Here is an 18,570-nt window from a genome sequence, read left to right as displayed (position 1 = left end):
AGACATTTACACCCCTCACAAAGTGATAATACCCCCCCAGTCTACTACCTGATTGACATTGTATACAGTTGTTACAATTCCATTGACTATATTCCCTATGCTGTACTCCACATTCTGTGACTCTTTCTATATATTTTAGTACACTTGATATTCAATATTATTCAACTTCAGCTTCAGGTGTATAGTGCAGTGGTCTGGCATGTATAGTCAATGAAATGGTGTCTTATTTTACACATTCTGCAAAGGAATGCCCCATGAGACACCTGGTAGAGTATAGTTTATGTTGAATTGGAGCCCAGTCAGACACTGGAGAGGACAGGAGTCAACTCTGGGCATTGAGGCTGCAAGCTAGCTAACACAGATTTGCCTTCCTCAGGCCTGGAGGCCAGCACAAGAATGTCTGCATATCAGGGGGACAGGGCTGGGTTCCCCAGGGTGTCACTGAAGACTGTACAGAGTCCTGGGAGGATGGGCTCATAAAAAGCTGCCGATGAACTCTGCAAATATCAGGGGATTCAAATATGTCACCATTGATTAAGATTTAAGGCATGAAAATAAAAAGTATTGAAGACTGGGACTTCCTCCTGAGAAAGGAGGCATGATAGGAGAGGGAGCAGACAAGTCTTTAGCCAGGAAGCTGTGTGTGAAACCAGAGAAGTAGATGATCAGTGAAGATCAAACATCAGTTGGACATGATGGCTGGATTTCCCCCAGGGAGACAGCCTGCTCTCCAAGATTTGTAGATGGATGTTTTTGTTCACTGATGATTCAGGCAGCACTGGTCAAACTTCTGGACTAAAACAGACCATGCTCTCAGGGAAGAGGTGAAGTACTGCACTTCCGGTTTATTTCTGACTGCACAAGTGACTTTCTGTCATTGAACTTTCTCCCTCTTCTTCCAGCACCGAGTGGATTTTCTTCAGCTGATGATGAACACCCAGAATTCCACAGAAATGGACAACCATAAAGGTACCCAAGGTGAGCTTCAGAGGGCCACCGATGGGGAGGCTCAGAGGTAGAGGGTTGGTTGTGAAAATGTGCAGGAAGACTTTTAGGCAGATAAGAGTTTCTGTCAAATTGAAGAAAGGCACGTGTTCAGAGGTCGAAGGTAGGCCAGTGGCACATTCAAGAAGTATGCAGACATGACTTTGTTCAAAGCTTAAATGGCAACCATAAACAAGTATTTTATGCCCAGAAATCAGTCAGTGGTCTGTACATCAGAACCTCTGGGGAGCTTGTTTCCAATGTCCATTCTCTGGCCTCATCAGCCCCACGGAATCAGAGTCTCTGCCTGGAAGTTTGCCTTAAGGCTCCCTCACATCAGGAGGCACGTTGCCCCAGTGTGGGTGACCTTAACTTGGAACGCTTGGTTGAAATTGTGTTCACTAGCTTATCTACTGTAAACTTTTATTTTTCCTTTGTGACTAATAAGTAAGTTATGTGGAAGCCTTTGAAAGTAAGTAAATATTCTGTTTTCTCTTCAAACTTTCCCCTACTAGTTCGATCATCCATGAATGGTTTTTGAGTAAAATCTTTATTACTGTGATAGTTGCAAAATGATTACTTCCTAATTCCATCATTTCTTTTATATTTATGAGTTGATATTCCATTGTAAGGGAGAGCTCTTCATTCTCCCTCTGTTTGTTTGTTTGTTTGTTTGTTTGTTTATATCAGTATGATCTCATATATTACCAATTACTGTCTTTCATCATTCTGTCTTTGTTGATGGTCAATTCTTTCAGCTTTGTCCACTGGAGCCCTTTCAAGTAGGCTTCAGGGTCCTTTTTTACTTTACTTTCCTTTGAATTTTTCAATAGACTTTATTTTTAAGAGCAGTTCAAAGTTCACAGCAAAATTGCAGGGAAGTGTCAGAGATTTCCCATGTACCCCCACTCCACCTATACTCAGCCTCCCTGACTATCAAAGTCCCTCATAGGTATGGATCATTTGTTATAATCAGAGAACTTACATTGACACATGATTATCACCCAAAGGCCACAGTTTACATTAGGGTTCACTCTTGGTGTTGTACATCCTATGGGTTGTACATTCTATATATGGCCACCATTATAGTATACAGTGTATCCTGCATCCTTTTCACCTATCATTTTGTGAACACTTCTTTGCTTTCTCATGTGAGCCATTACAGGTTGCTCTATGTTTCCACTGATCAGCCCTAGAATCAACCATTTCACCAAGGAGCTCTGGTTTATTTTAGTGAGATATGGTATTTAGTGTCAAAATCTGGGATTTGGGAATCCTCATTACTACTAAGGTTTCTTTGTATCTAAATCTTTTCAGTGGACAAAGCTAAGTACATCAAATATATTTCCATAGCTCTGATAAACATAAACATATTCTCTTACTCTCTCAAAACAAGAAAAATCCATGTATTACAGTTTATTTCCACGATGCAAATACTCCCATTATGATTAATTTCAAACTACCAATGGTTTGACACCATCTCACAAAATTTGTGAATATTTAATAGTTGGTTATAGAGAGTAGGTATGAGATTACTCTAGTACACCGGTATAAATATGTCTATATTTATACCTTTCTCTCTCCCTCTCTCTCCTACTTTCTTTGTTTATTTGTTTGTTTGTTACTTTCTTTCTTTCTTTCTTTCTTTCTTTCTTTCTTTCTTTCTTTCTTTCTTTCTTTCTTTCTTTCTTTCTTTCTTTCTTTCTTTCTTTCCTTCCTTCCTTCCTTCCCTTCCCTTCCCTTCCCTTCCCTTCCCTTCCCTTCCCTTCCCTTCCCTTCCCTTCCCTTCCTTCCCTTCCTTCCTTCCTTCCTTCCTTCCTTGCTTCCTTCCTTCCTTCCTTCCTTCCTTCCTTTCTTTTTCTTTCATCTATTTATCTGTCTGTCTGTCTATTTGCCTATCTATCTATCATTTATCGGTTTATATATCTATCTATCAACATGGTCCAATGCAACATTCTTTGATTAAGGAAATATTCTATATGCACATTGTTTAATATAGTAACCACTAGACACATGTGTCTGTTGAACCCTTGACATGTGACCAGTGCAACTGAAATCTGATCTTAAATTGTATTAATTTTAATTAATTAAAATTAAAATAGCCACATGTACCTAGTTGTCACCATATTGGACAGCACAAGTCTGAACTTTGAATATCATGGGCTATATTCTAACTGGGGGAAAGAATTTGATAGTTGGATTTACCCCCAACCACATCACAGAAATCATCATTGGAAAATCAGAACTCTGTAGACATTTCTTACACTCATTTTATATCATTTTTACTCACAAATTACATGGTTAGAGTGGGTCCCATGTTTATTTCAGTGCTCTAAGTAGCTACAGGTCCTAATCCAGTCCCAGTCAAATAAATTAAAACCTGACCATGCTTAGTTTCTCAGGAAAAATTTAAAAAGGAGGCCAATTTGATCATAAGAGCTGTTTGCTGACTATACAGTACAGGAAAGAGAGAGTGCATGTGCTGAAGAAGATGACATTCAGGCCATGATTGAATAAGCATTGCTAATTCCACTCACTGGTGCCTATTTTTCTATATTTCATACTGGTCAATGTCCTTCTATTGATACATTCATTCTTCAACTATTTTAATGCTACTAACTAGAATAGAGTAGTGCACCTCTCTTCTAGCTTTGTGTCAAGCTCTGTAGTTTCTGTACACATCTGGGATCATCCATGTTGAAGACATTTGCCCAGGTCTTCTATTACCTGATACGTCTTAAAGGTATAATGCATGCAAATCACCACATCTCTTGAAAGTTCAGATTGTGATTCAATAGTTCTACTGTGGAGTTTGAGATTCTGCATTTCTAATAACCTCCCTGATGGTGCTGATGGTGCTGATGGTGCTGGTGCATGGACGATGCTTTGAACAACAAGTATCTGTAGCCCAACTTAAGTTTCATTTATGTTTAAATAAAAGATCTTTTAATTTTCCCCTGCATAACCCTTAGTATTGTAAACTCTCTCAAAGTTTTTCAAATGTATTTTAGCCAGAATAATTTGAAATTTTTCAGAGGGAGAATGCTACCCATATTACTTGTACCTAATTATTTTTAGGGTTCTCTGAAGAACATACTGATCACACTGTGTGTGTTACACAAAAATGCTATCTCTGAAATTACACATCTGTGTTAGTGGTGAGAGTGGCGTAACCAGGAGCAGGTGGCCAAGAATAGTATAGACGATGGGGAAGCTAGATTAAGATAATTTTTGTATTTTTCTGGCTCTGTAAGATACACATCAGCATGCAAACCACTCCCAGTTTGACTCTGAATTGCTTTTCCAATTTTTCTCCTAAAGCTTTGGGAGTTTCATTTAGATTTTCCTTCACCCAAACTGTGATAATGTACATTGACCTTCTTTATGTAAAATCTTTCCTCTCCTTTTAGCTTTGTCTGATCTGGAGCTCGTGGCCCAATCTATTATCTTTATTTTTGCTGGCTATGAGGCCACTAGCACTGCTCTTTCCTTCCTGATGTATATGTTGGCCACTCACCCTGAAGTGCAGCAGAAACTACAGGAGGAGATTGATACAACTTTCCCCAATAAGGTCAGTAGGTGATACCTGGAAAGGGAGGGAGAATGTGAAGGCTTAGCAAGAATGCCTCTTAACCAGTTCCTAGAATTTTTGCAAAGGACATAAGCATCAATTCTTTCAGCTGTGCTGTTTAGGAAGGGTGTAAAGAAACAAAAGAAAATGGAAAAACTTCGGTAATGTATGCTTTTAACATATATAAGATCTTGAAAAAAGTGCTTGTCGTGGCATATCAGTTATCTGTTACCATAATAATGCCAAGTAAAAATCAACAAACCTCAGTGAATATTAACAATAAGCATTTATTGCTCAAGTCTCTGGATAGTTATCTATGTTGATACGGCTGGACGTGCTTTTGTGTGCCTCTTGGCTGATCTTGACTGCCTTTGATAAGCTGGCTTGGCTGATTCAGACCCACATGATCTCAATACTTCTCCCATACTCCAGAAAACTAGCCTGGGTGTGTTCTTCTTAATAATGGCAGACGGCAGGAGCAAGAACTCAATTATGTAGGTACCTTTCAGAATCTGCCGGCATCACATGAAGCCAACATTCCTTTGGTTCAAAGCAAACCACATGGCCAAACCCATAAGGGAGGGCTCCGCAGAGTTAGATGGCGAAGGACATAGAAACAGGAAGGGGTGGAGAATTGGCACCAGTAGTGCTATGTACCCTGGATAAACTTTGCAGACAAAGAGCAGCTGGTATACAGGAAAGAGCATACGGTAGGAAATAGAAGACATGAATTTGACTCCAGACTGTAGTTTTGGACACGTACAAAAACCTTTCTAAGTTATAGGTCATTCAGATATAGGGTAAAGATTTTAGGGCCTATCTAAATGAGAGATTATCTGTCTTCTCTGGAAAAGTCCATCTTGGGATTCTTTTGATTGCAGTAAGACGGAAAGGTCACTAAGAGATAGAGACTACCAAAAGCATTGTGTTCTCCCCTTTTCATGGTACTAATTGCAAAGAAATAACAACACTAAAGCTAACATTTGCTTTTCACTATATATGTGTATTCTAAATGCCTTCTATTTATAAATGAATTTAATCTTCAAATATTCTGTATTAATCAGAATAGGCTAGGCTATGTCTCAGTAACAGATTGGCCCTCAAATCTGAGTGGCTTTATATAGAAAAAGTTTACTTCTTACTCACATTTGGATGTCCAACGTGGCTTGTTAATGGAGGATGGGAGTGGGACTCTCTGTTCCACAGTGTTACCCAGAACTATAGGCAAAAGGGGCTCCACTTTCTGGTAGCTGCACTGTCTGGAACATGATGCATTCATGTGGGCGGGGGAATAAAAACCTAGAGCGTTGTTCTTTGGAGTTTCAAATGTTTTGGCCTCCAACTGTCATATATCACTTTGGCTCACAGCCCATTCACAAAGTTGGTTTCCCTAACTTCAAGTGTCCTTGGAGATATAGGAGACTACAAAGATATTGGGTGAGCAGTGAATGTCTCTGCCACACAACCCTATGAAGAGTCAGTTCAAACTATCTCCTTGTAACATATCAGAAAACGGTGCTAGGAGAAATGAAGTCGTTTTCATCCACTAGTCACATAGCTGGAGGGTAAGACCAGTATATGAACCAGGGGGTCTAGCGCCTGAGTCCAACTCTTATCCTCTACAATATTGCCTCTTCAGTATGACACCAAGTGATAACCACCTGTTACCCACAGAGTTTTCAGATCTCTGCTGAAACTGGAATGCTTTGTGGTGTGAAGAGACTGGCCTCTGGGGCTAGAGAGGCTAGTTTGAGGTTTTTACAGCTTACAGTCAAGCCCTGAAGTAACAATTAGGAGATTGTTCCAGTGAGACAGTATGGGGCTGAGTGGGGTCCATCTCTTTATAACTTTCCCTAGAATGAAATTGTGGACCTTGGTAGCATCCAGCCAAACCCTCCTATTGACATGTTTGGTTCAGAAAGGAGTTAGTTTCTCTCCAAATTATGTATAGAGCCTCTATATAACATAGTGTCCTTCACTAATTTATATATATATATATATATATGTGTGTGTGTGTGTGTGTGTGTGTGTGTGTGTGTATGTATATATATATATATATATATATATATATACATAAATTTAGCAAGCAGGGCTTTTTAACTAAAAACCACTATGTTAAACAGGGAATTTGGTCTTTTATAGATATAGATACTCTTTCCTTGGTACAGATGTGAAGCCTGTCTTTTGAGTGAAAACAGTGACTTTGGCATATTTCACCTATGAGTAAGGGCCATAGGTTATTAGTCACATTTGTTCACCAGAGAAGGAAAATCACTGCATGGTCATGTGACGGATTTCGGGTGCTGTTTAAGGAATAGTCCCAACAGTCTCCCATAGTCATAACTACTCCACACACCTCAGTGGGCCATTGAGCAGGTCAAAGTACACGACAGATATTAAAATCCCTGTAAATCTTAAAGTCTTTTACCGAAAAGAAGTCGTTCTTTGTAGCTCCTAACAGTTCAGGAGTATTGCATAAACTGAGTTCAAAGTCGATCACAAATCTCAATTTATCAAAATCTGTTTCTTTCTTCCCAGGCACCTCCCACGTATAATGCCCTGGTACAGATGGAGTATCTTGACATGGTATTGAATGAAACTCTCAGATTATTCCCAGTTGCTGGAAGAATTGAGAGGGTCTGTAAGAAGGATGTAGAAATCAAGGGGGTGTTCATTCCCAAAGGGACAGTGGTGATGGTGCCAAACATTGTTCTTCAACGAGACTCAACATTCTGGCCAGAGCCTGAGGAATTCCGTCCTGAAAGGTACTGGGCTCCATAGACAGAGAACCCACCTGACCCAGGCTGGTTGGGGCATATTCTGATGTCTGTTAGTAAGATGAAAATGTGTGCTTGTACAATAATTGATCTGTACTTCTTTTTATTTTTCCAAGTTTGTTTACTTATTTTAAGTGTGATTATTGTTTGTGGTCAAAATTTTACAAACTCTACGTTAGAAGAAACCTGTGTCTGTCCACAGTCCCACGATCCTAAGATAGATCTCATTAAGACTATGATGTATATCATTATTGACATTTTTCTAAGCATGTATTTTTTAAGTTAAAATGGTCATATATTTTCTTTTATTTTGAACTGCTCACTTTATTTAACAGTAAAATAAAAACAGGATCCTATTATATATATAATCATATATAGGTGTATATATAAACCATTATATGCATATTTATGGGTGTGTGATTGTATGCATATGCCATAATTTACTTCACCACTATCTGATTTTAGGATTATAGGTTTTTTTCTTCTTTATGTTTTTCTGTACTGTTCTCTTTAGCTCTGTAAGTTTACCACAGTGTTCCCACATTCTACTCTTTTACACACTGGCCATCGTTCCTGTAGCATTATTGTGAGAGTACAGGCTGAGAACCGGACGGGTCCTCATCCCTGATGGTTTAAGCCTCCTCATTGAGGATGGAGGGGAACACAGGGCCCCGGTACCTCTGTGGCTACTGTCCTGTGGCAGCTCCCTCCTATTCTCAATAAATGGTGACTCTTCCAAACTGAAGTCATCTGTTTCTATATGTCGAGACACTCCTTGGGAGGGTAGAGGGAGTCTTTAGCCAACTCTCCTGAGAATTCAAAGCAATGGTTGGGCTTTGGGCACAGCTTGAACTCTGGAAAGAGCTGATATTTCCCATTTATGTATTGGTGAACAAAATTGTAATGAACTAATAGAGGCACTAGCTAGGATCCGGACTTTTATCAGCTCAACTGTAAGATCCCTAATGGCAGGGACCTTGTCTCGTTTGCCATCATGTCCTTAGCTCCAGCGTAGAGCTGACAGATGATACTTATTGAAAGAAGAAGTTATTGTTGACCAAGTGCTGTGTTTCCTGGACCAGGGCAACTCTGTGGTTCCTCCAAGCTCAGCAGTTTTCCTCACTGTAGTTTCATGAACATGAAACCAGAGATCCTTACTGTACTTCTCTTTTTTTATTAAATGTATTGGGCTAACTTTGGATAATACTACTACTACTTTGGATAATAATACTACCAATACTAAATTTCAGGGGTACATCTTTATAATATATCTGTATACCCTATTGTGTGCTGTCTGTCTGAGAGCTAGCTTCCTTCTTTCATTTTGTATTTCACCCTCTTTACCCCCACACTTCTTTTGCCCCCCACCCTCCTTCTCCTTCACTTCTGGTAACTGACATTCCATTATCTATATCTTGTGGTTTGTTTGTCTTGTTTGTTGTTTTTTGTTTTACATCCCACAGTGAGTGATATCATGCTGTTGTTGTCCTTTTTTGTCTCAGTCTTTTCACTTAGCCGAATACACTCAAGATCCATCCATGTTGTCACAAATGGCAATATTTCATCTTTTTTATGGCCGAGTAGTATTTCATATCACATCTTCTTTATCCAGTCATCCATGAAAGGATACTTGGGTTGTTTCAAAGTCTTTGATATTGTAAATAATGCTGCAATGAACATAAGGGTACACATATCTTTACAAATAAATGTTTACAAATTATTCAGGTAGATAGCCAGAAGAAGAATTGCGGGGTCATATGGTAGCTCTATTCTTATTTATTGAGGAACTTCCAGGGTGTTTCCCATAGTGGCTGAACAAATTTAAATTCACACCAGCAGTGTATGAGGGTTCCCTTTTCTTCACATATTCTCCAGCATTTGTAATTTTTTTTGTCCTGTTTTTGTTTGAGTGTATTCCCTTTATTTATTTATCTATTTTTGGTTTTAACTTTTTCTTTTAATTAAAGCTTATTGGGGTAGCAATGGTTAGTTAAAGTTACATGTTTCAAGTGTATAATTCTGTAATACATCATCCATATATCACATTGTGTGTTCATCACCCAAAGTCAGATCTCTTTCCATCGCCATATATTTGATCATGTTTACCCTCATCTACCACCCTCCTCCCCACTTACCCTCTGGTAACCACTAAACTATTGTCTATGTCTATGAGTTTTTGTTTCTTTGTTTGTCTTGTTTCTTTGTTGCTTTCAGTTTTATATCCCACATATCAGTGAAATCACATGGCTTTCGACTTTTTCTGTTCTGACTTGTTTTGCTTAGCATAATAATCTTGGGATCCACCCATGTTGTCGCAAATGGCACTATTTCATCTTCTCTTATGTCAGATTTGTCCTACTTGTAGTAGCTTTCTAACAGGAGTGAGGTTAGTTTTGATTTGCATTTCTCTTATAGCTGCTGATCTGAGCATATTTTCATATATCGGTTGGCTATCTTGTAATTCTGTTTGATTCATTCAGTCATCATACAGAGTAAGCGCTTACCATGTGTGAGGAAGTGGGCCAGGCAGTGAGAAATCCAAATGTTAAAATAATAGCTAGATATGGAAGGCAGTGTGGAGGTTCCTCAAGAAATTACGAATAGAATTACCATATGACCCAGCAATCCCTCTCCTGGGTATCTACCCAAAGAATTTGAAATCATTTACCCATAAAGACACGTGTGCTCCAATCTTAATTGCAGCTTTGTTTACGGTGGCCAAGACATGGAAACAACCAAAATGTCCTTCGATAGACGAATGGATAAAGAAGTTGTGGTATATATACACAATGGAATACTATTCGGCGTTAAGGAAAGATGATATAGGAACATTTGTGACAACATGGATGGATCTTGAGAGTATAATGATAAGTGAAATAAGTCAGACAGAAAAAGCAGGGATCCCTATGATTTCACTGATATGAGATATATAAACCAAAAACAACAAAAGAACAAGACAAACAAATGAGAAACAAAAACTTATAGACACAGACAATAGTTCAGTGGTTACCAGAGGGTAAGGGGGGTGCGGGGAGGGAGATGAGGGTAAAGAGGATCAAATATATGGTGATGGAAGGAGAACTGACCCTGGGTCGTGATCACACAATGGGATTTATAGATGATGTAATACAGAATTGTATACCTGAAATCTATGTAATTTCACTAACAATTGTCACCCCAATAAATTAAATAAAAATACGTAACAATAATGCCATGATAACTTTCACCAAATCAGATTTTTTCCTTAATAAAATCAAATATTGAGGAATCAAATTTAAATAAAACATAGATCTAACCATCAAGAAATTTATAGCCCAGCGGAACAGACAGACAAGGAAACCAGGGATTAGAGTAGAGTAGCATCATGTGCCCATGAAAATCATCTGATTTATGCTATTCTGTAGGAGGTAGGGGGACAGAAGCTGAGAGACCAGGGGAGAGGGTGGGAAGGAAGCGAAGACAGAGGAAGGAAAGGGAAAGGAAGGGAAAGAAAAAAAAGAAACAATTTAACTAATGGGAGGCATTATTCCTGCTTCCTTCCTCCGTGAGCATGACCAACATGAGTTTGAGTGGAGGCAGAAACCCACTTCTTTTTCAGTCTCATTTCTTCCTTGCAGCTCAGAAGGTGAACATCTCACACTAAATGTAATTTTAGTGTTTGAAGATAAATTTTCCTTTAAATAGCACTCAGATTGTGTCTTCAATGAAACCGAAAGCTCCTATAGCCTAAGGAGAATGGAGAGGACCTGTAGCTTACAATTCTCAATGCAAAATAATCATAGCAGCATCTCAATGACTAGCCCACAGAAGTATTCTGTGTACCTCTGGTTAAGGAGTCTGAGCAAGAACCCCAAACATGTAAGGGTTGCGGTGTTTATGTTTCATTAACTTGTTTTCATCTACTGTTGTGGAACCAGGTTCAGTAAGGAGAACAAGGATAGCATAAATCCCTACATATACCTACCTTTTGGAACTGGACCCCGAAACTGCATTGGCATGAGGTTCGTTCTCATGAACATGAAACTTGCTGTTGTCAGAGTCCTGCAGAATTTCTCCTTCAAGCCTTGCAAAGAAACACAGGTCAGACAGTTAACTTTCTGCATGCATAATGGTGTATTGGGAGATTTTTCTTACTGGGGGATATATATGCATATATATTATGAATGTGCTCATTCACTGTTTGGTAATTTAGTCTACATGCCAGAGAATCTATTTGGGGTCATCTGTGACCTTTAAGATCCTGTTAGCTCTGGAGTGCTAAGTCTGTGATTTCATATTAACCCAACTATAAAAGTCATCTGGAATCAACGCAATTAGCGTGACATGAAGCTGTGCAGTCCGTTGAGCAAAGTTTTAAATTTGTTTCAAGTCCACTGGAAGGGAGAGGAAGTGTTGTGTGCAGTCATGAAGTGCAACGAGAATAACCACGTTGTGACTTTTGAACGATGCTCTTCTCCTCCAGAACTTACAGAAGCTCTTGCAGCAGTGGTTCTCAACTACTGGCTGTGCACTGAAATCAGTGGGGAGGTTAAAAACTTCCTGTTGCCTAGGTCATCTCAGATTCTAAAATCATCCATCTTGTGTGACTGTAAGAGTGCCCCCGTTGATTCTCATGTGCAGCCAAAGTTGAGAATCACTGATTAAAGCCTTTCTGCCAGATGTGAAGGACTCCCACAGTGCAAGGCCTTCCTGGCTACTTGACCCCACCTCCTGGGAGCCCCCTGCACTCAAGCTGGGCTACTTTTACATCTGAATAAAACCTCTGTGATGCTCTCTCTCTCCTCCCCATTCTGTTCTCATCCTTCAAGTCCTAGTTCAGATCCCCAAGCCCCTCCAGGAGCCGTCCCCATCTAGTCCAGAGCCCGTTCTCTCCTCTGCTCTGTTATCGCTTACTGCAGGCTGGTATCATTGGTCGTGTCACCTCCCCTAATACTTTGTCGTTAAATCATCCAGTGGTGCTCCTTTTCTTTGAACCTAAGAAAGGTACAAAACTCCTCATTTTGTGCCTTTCATAAATTCCTTGGCACTCGTGTAGGAAATGATTAAGGAGTGATTTGCAGTTGATCAGAGTTCTTAGAGATAAATTTTAAGCATCTTAATTTGAAAAATTTAACAAATAACATTTGTGATGTGCATTCTGTATGAGTGCTAGTGTTTATAGAGGAAATATATACGTGTGATTTTAAATTGTAAAATAGAAAGGTTTCACACTAATAGAAAGACCTGGAATCTCTCCTCTGAAGAACAGAGAACAGTTGCCACTGGTTCATATCAAGTAAGGCACAATAAGGCTTATTTCTAGGCCTCGTGCATTTAATATTCATCCACTCCCCCTTAAGAAGGCTTCCTCAGGGAAAAGGAGAAGGGTTGAGATGGTTCTCATCTTATTTGCGGCTTTGGGCAGCTGAGTAGCCGCCCTGTAAATGTGTACAAGCAGGGGACTGAGCTCTGAGAGGAAGTGGGCCTCTGGCACAACTGGGTGGGGCAGACACTCCTGCAAACTCCCAGTCATCCACGGCTGGTGCTTCTCAACCTCCATGACAGTTTGCCTCCATGACAATTTGCGATCAGAAGGTTTTGTGTTGGTGGCTCTCCCAACATTGAAGAAGCGACTGGGTGAGAATGGAGCTAAAAGTATTAGTCAAACACTATATAGGCTTTCAGAAGTTCTCCATTTACACTACCGCTGAGAACCAGGACATGTTACAATACAGGCATAATGCTTCACAAGGAACTCTTCCCATCATGAAACTGGAAGTGTTCCACTGGGAGAGGTGACTGGACTCCAGAAGTCAAGGATGGTCCTCACTATTAAAATGTGTAATATATACTCAGGATTACCTTGCAATTTTCAATACGCACAAAATTAATTCTATATGGCTTTTCAAAATACTTTGCCATAATGCCTAAGAATCTGGTTTAAATTAAAAAAAATTCATCCTTTTTATTTAAAATTTAAACCAAACACAAACCAACATGATTTTGTCTCTGGCCTGGTATATAATAGGCACTGTATGGATATTTTGTTGAATGAATGGATGGATGCATATTTTCACTATCCCGTCTTGACACAGCTTATTGAATAAGTATTAGGAATCAAGATATATGATGCTAAAAGTAGTTTTATATGTGTGTAAGTCATTATTGTTCTTAATGTTTCTTGTCTACTTTGCTTCTGTTGTTGACAATGCTTTATTAATTGATTCTCATATGCTGTTTAACCTTTGCAGATCCCTCTGGAAGTACAAGCTCAAGGAGTTATTCAACCAAAAAAACCAATTGTTCTAAAGGCTGAGTTGAGAGATGGGACTGTAAGTGGAGCCTGACTTTCCCTAAGGACTTACGCTTTGTTCTTCAAGGAAGCTGTATCCCACAACACCCAAGATCTCAATTTACTTTGTGAATAAAACCCAGAAATGAAGATGAGTTCTATCTACTGCACTTGATGGATAACCAGGGGGTCTGAACATTCATTTAGCTTTCTCCGTATCTACACAGAGTGTTCTACACTGTGTAATATAAAAGATGTGACTAAATAAGGGCCAGATATGCAGACCCAGCTTATTTGGTTCTCATAGTTCTAGCCCCATCCACGTCCACTTAGTACCATCTACTCTTCCTGAGCACTGATCAAGAATACAACTTTCTCAACAATTCTATCACAAACTTTAATAAAAACAAGAATTATTGTGATAACTGCAGTAGTGACATTTACATCACATGTTTTATTTTGAATATTTTATACCGTATGTTATACAAGCAAGTCAAAGCAACATCTCTCTACGATAGTATTATCTGCTGCCTTCATGCACAGTAGGGGAATCGAATCAGTGAGAGCCAGTGACTAAAGGTTTTTGACCCTCACAATCGCTGGCTGGGTGGGGCCTTTTTCAGAACTCCAGTTTGATATGTTAATGTAGGTAAGAGTTAATCCCCTGTGACTTGGCCCATTATTTACAAAGCACATTCATAGTTTCATTCTACTGTTTTGGTTCACATATTTTTTTCACCTCCAGCTGAGGCACTTATTTTTATATTTTACTTTTGAGTTAATTTTTTATCTCATCTCCCTGACATTTCTGGAAGGCAAGAAACATGTTTTCTTTTATCTCTTTGTAAACCATCCTCATCTCCCAACTGTCTTAACACAATGAACATGAAATAAAAGATGGTCGACTGGTCAATTGATTGGGCAGAAAAGCTGCAAGCATTCATCAGTTTCAATTGGCATCAGAAGCTGCACAGGGTTCTTAATTTTTTTCTCTGTCCCTTCCTTCCCCTTTATGTCCCTTCCCTTTCCTTCTCCCCTATATCTTCCACCTGCCTCACCTCGCTTTGCCTGTCCTTCCACTCGCCTTACCTGTCCTTCCTGGATAATTCAGTCCTAGGCAAATCGCTGGGGACAGCATTGTGGGTAAACATAACTGGTAGTGGGGAGACGGGTAGAGAAGGGTGTCACAGTGACTCCAAGTCAGAGACCAAGAAGGGTGGGAGGGTGTCCCCATGGGGGAGCAGACTGACATGTGCCTGGGAACCCATGTAGAGCGTGTCATGGTGAGAGTGGCGAGAGCTTAATAGGGTTTGGAGAACCTAAGGAGAGTAAGGAGGGCATCCGTGTGTGTCACATGATGTGTGGGGTTTGTCTATATTGAGTGGAAGTTGATCAAATAAGTAAATATATTATGGATAATGGCAGCCAGGTTTCACACTGTTGGAGAAGGGAGTCACTCATTCAGAAACGGAGAAACCAGAATGAATCCTGTGGACTCAGGGATGGGAACAAAATGTATTGTGTAAATTCATGCTTTTGATGATAGCTAGCTGTGTGTGTGTGTATGTGTGTGTGTGAGTGTGTGTGAGTGTGAGTATGTGTGTGTGTGTACAGATGATTTAAACTTAATTAACACTTTAAAGGCCCAATCTCCAACTACAGTCCATTCTGAGGTGCTGGAGGTTAGGAATACAACATGAATTGGGAGTAAGGGGGCAAAATTCAGCCTATAACAGGATTTGAGGAGAGCCATGGGCCTGCACGTGGCTGTCACAGGAGGGCTAATGGCTCCCACACAGCACTGAACACGTACTCTCACCAAGTCTGGGTGGAGGCTGGGGCCAGGAACTGAATGCCAGTGAGAAGTGTCCAGGGGCGACTCTCAGGTCTAATAGAGCCAGGAATGCAGCAGCGGACCCTCTAGGAGCCTCTGCAGAAGACGGCAGGGAGCAGACGTGGCCTGCAAAGCCCGAGGGAGGGTGACGATCTGAGGCTCACTTTCCCATTCCATAGTTCATACCCCTTAATATCCTGACCTCATCCTGGGAGGAGCAAAAAAAGGAGGGGCTCAGAAAGTCCGACTCAGAGAAGCTCCTTACGCAAATGAGACCGCAAAGTTGTTTTATGGTAACCAAAAAATTCTCCCTTCCCAATCCTGCCTCAGGTAGGGTCTCATGAGGATGATGATCCCATTTATGAAAAGTTAAAAGGCGGCATTTTCTTTCAGCATCTGTGTGCATTTTCAAAAGTGCTGTATCTCTCATTTCTACAGTTGATACAATAACACAGATGATTCATAGACAAAGATGAAATGAAAGAATCAGACAGAAGTCATCTCAGAGGTCAATCCAAAGCTTAAGTTTTACAGATTTCTCATTTACTCCTCCTAATAGCCCTCAGAGGAGACTGAGGCACAGAGAGATGAATGACTTGCCCAAGGTGAGAGCTGGGAAAGGCAGAGCCTTCCAGACCTGTGGCCTTAACCATCTGCGGTGCTGTTGCCAAACCGCCTCCTGAGTCTCACTGCTGGGATAAACCCCAGGAGACCCCAAAAGGGCCACGGTGGCTTTAAGGCTAAGCTGGCCCCACTAATATCCTATTTGGGCCTGGCATATTGCTGAGCACATGTCAGTGCTTCAATAAGAACACCTCATGTCAGTTTGTGAAACACGAATTAGAAACAGCATGTGGACTCCCACTCATCTGTATGCCATTTGGGGATTTCCCAAGACCTGCTATCAGGAGGTTAACTGAACCTCAAACATGCTTGGAGGTCAGCAAGGAGGTTCTTGCCTGGACTTCTGTTTAAGTCCACAAACATTTCCTGATCCCCACTTTGAGCAGACACGAGACACTTCCAGTTTGATTGGGAAACATCAGACTCATGAACAGATTAATTTACTATAGTGGGAGGTCAGCCTGGTGCTTTTGGAGCACAGAGAAGGGCACTTAGCCCCAGAGGAGGTTTGGAGGAGGTGACATCTCATCTGAGACTTTTAAAAATTCATTTAAAAAATAAAATTTATAGATGTACATGCTTTAAGTTTTTTAAGATTTTTATTAAACCATAGCTAACATACAATATTATATTATTTTGAGGTGTACACCATAGTTATTCAACATCTATATACCTAAAGAAGTGATCACCATGATAAGTCCAAAACCATCTGCCACCATAACACGCTGTCACAATATTATTGATTGTTACACCACCATAACTTAATTGTTTTATACCTGGAAATTTGGACCTCTTATTCCCCTTCACCTTTCCCTCACTTTTTAAATTTTCAATTACAGTTGACATTCAATGTTATTTTATATTAATTCCAGGTGTACAGCACAGTGGTCACACATTTATATAATTTAAGAAATGATCCTCCTGACTAGTACTCACCTGGCACTATACATAGTTATTACCATATTATTGACTATATTCCCTGTGCTTTACATCCCCATGACAACTAAGAAACTACATATTTGTTCTTTTTAATCCCTCCGCTTTTCACCCTGTCCCCAACCCCCTCCCATCTGGCAAGCATCAATATGTTCTCTGTATCTCTGAGTTTCTTTCTGTTTTGTTTGTTTATTTTGTTCTTTAGATTCCACATACTTATAAGAGAAATCACATTGCATCTGTCTGTCTTACTCTCCACTCAGCACAGTACCCTCCAGGTCGCTCCAAGCCACTGCAGACGGCAAGAACCCATTCCCTTTCATGGCCAAGCAATATTCCATTGTATATAAGTTCCACCTCTTCTTTATCCATTCTTCCATAGACAGACACGCAGGTTGCCTCCATATCTTGGCCATTATCAGCAATGCTGCAGTGAACATACAAATACACATATTCCCTCGTAATACCATTTGGGTTTCTTCAGACAAATACCCAGTAGTGGGATTACAGCGTCCTTCCTTGTCTCCTGTAATAGTCTTTGTCCTAAACTCTATTTTGTCTCATATAAGTACTACTATACCAGTTTTTATTTCCATTTCCTTTTCATAAAATATCTTTTTCCATCCCTTTATTTTTCATGTGTGTGTGTCTTTCAATCTAAAGGGATTCTCTTGTAGGCAGCATAGGTAAGGGTTTTATTTTCTTATCCATTCAGCCCTCCTATGTTTTTTGATTGGAGCATTTAATCCATTTACATTGAAACTACTTGTTGATACATATGTAGCTATTGTCATTTTATTATTCATAATAGTAATCTTTTTTTTCTTCCCCTATCTTAAAAAAGTTCCTATACTGGTTTGGTGGTCCTGAACTCCTTTAGCTTTTTCTAAAGGAGAAGCTCTTTTTCTGTCCTTCAATTCTAAATGATAGCCTTGCTGGGTGGAGTAATCTTGGTTGTAGGTCCTTGCTTTCCATTACATTGAATATTTTATGCCAATCCCTTCTGCCCTGCAAAGTTTCTGTTGAGAAATCAGCTGACAATCTTATGAGAGCTCCCTTATAAGTTACTAGTTGCCTTTCTCTTGCTGCTCTTAGGATTCTCTCTTTGTCTTTAAACTTTGCTATTCTAATTATAATGTGTAATGGTGTGAACCTCTTTGGATTCATCTTCCTTGGGACTCTCTGTGCTCCTGGATTTGTATGTCTATTACTTCACCAGGTTTGGCAAGTTTTCAGTCATGATTTCTTCAAATAGGTTCTCAATCCCTTGCTTTCTGTCTTCTCCTTATGATACCCTTATGATGTGAATGTTGCTATACTGGATATTGTCCCAGAAGTCTCTTAAGCTATCCTCATTTTAAAAATTCTTTTTGATGTTCTGACTGGGTGATCTCTGCTACCTTCTCTTCCAAATCACTGAATCGATCCTCGCTTTATCTAGACTGCTAGTGATTCCTTCTAGTGCACTCTTCATTTCAGTTATTCTATTCTTCACTTCAGACTGGTTCTTATTTATGGTTTCTATGTACATTTTTATGCTTGCTATCTCTTTGTTGAAGTTCTCTAAGTTTCT

General features: G+C 39.8%; 1 protein-coding gene across 1 annotated transcript in view; it reads left to right on the top strand.

The window, feature by feature from the left end:
• The window catches only part of LOC308500133 (cytochrome P450 3A12), a 62,211-nt gene extending 47,686 nt beyond the window's left edge, over positions 1-14,525 (top strand). Inside the window, exons 9-13 of the mRNA XM_081054340.1 lie at positions 903-978; positions 4,395-4,555; positions 7,094-7,320; positions 11,250-11,412; positions 13,563-14,525. Of these exons, the coding sequence (XP_080910466.1) occupies positions 903-978; positions 4,395-4,555; positions 7,094-7,320; positions 11,250-11,412; positions 13,563-13,658 (723 nt within the window). The 3' untranslated portion in view covers positions 13,659-14,525. The remainder of the gene's footprint in view (positions 1-902; positions 979-4,394; positions 4,556-7,093; positions 7,321-11,249; positions 11,413-13,562) is intronic.
• The last annotated feature ends 4,045 nt before the right edge of the window (positions 14,526-18,570 follow it).

This window comes from Rhinolophus hipposideros (assembly GCF_964194185.1).
Source record: "Rhinolophus hipposideros genome assembly, chromosome: 7".
Taxonomy (NCBI): Eukaryota; Metazoa; Chordata; class Mammalia; order Chiroptera; family Rhinolophidae; genus Rhinolophus; species Rhinolophus hipposideros.
The sequence above is the reverse complement of the archived record's forward strand: the minus strand, read 5'-3'. Positions and strand labels throughout refer to the sequence as shown.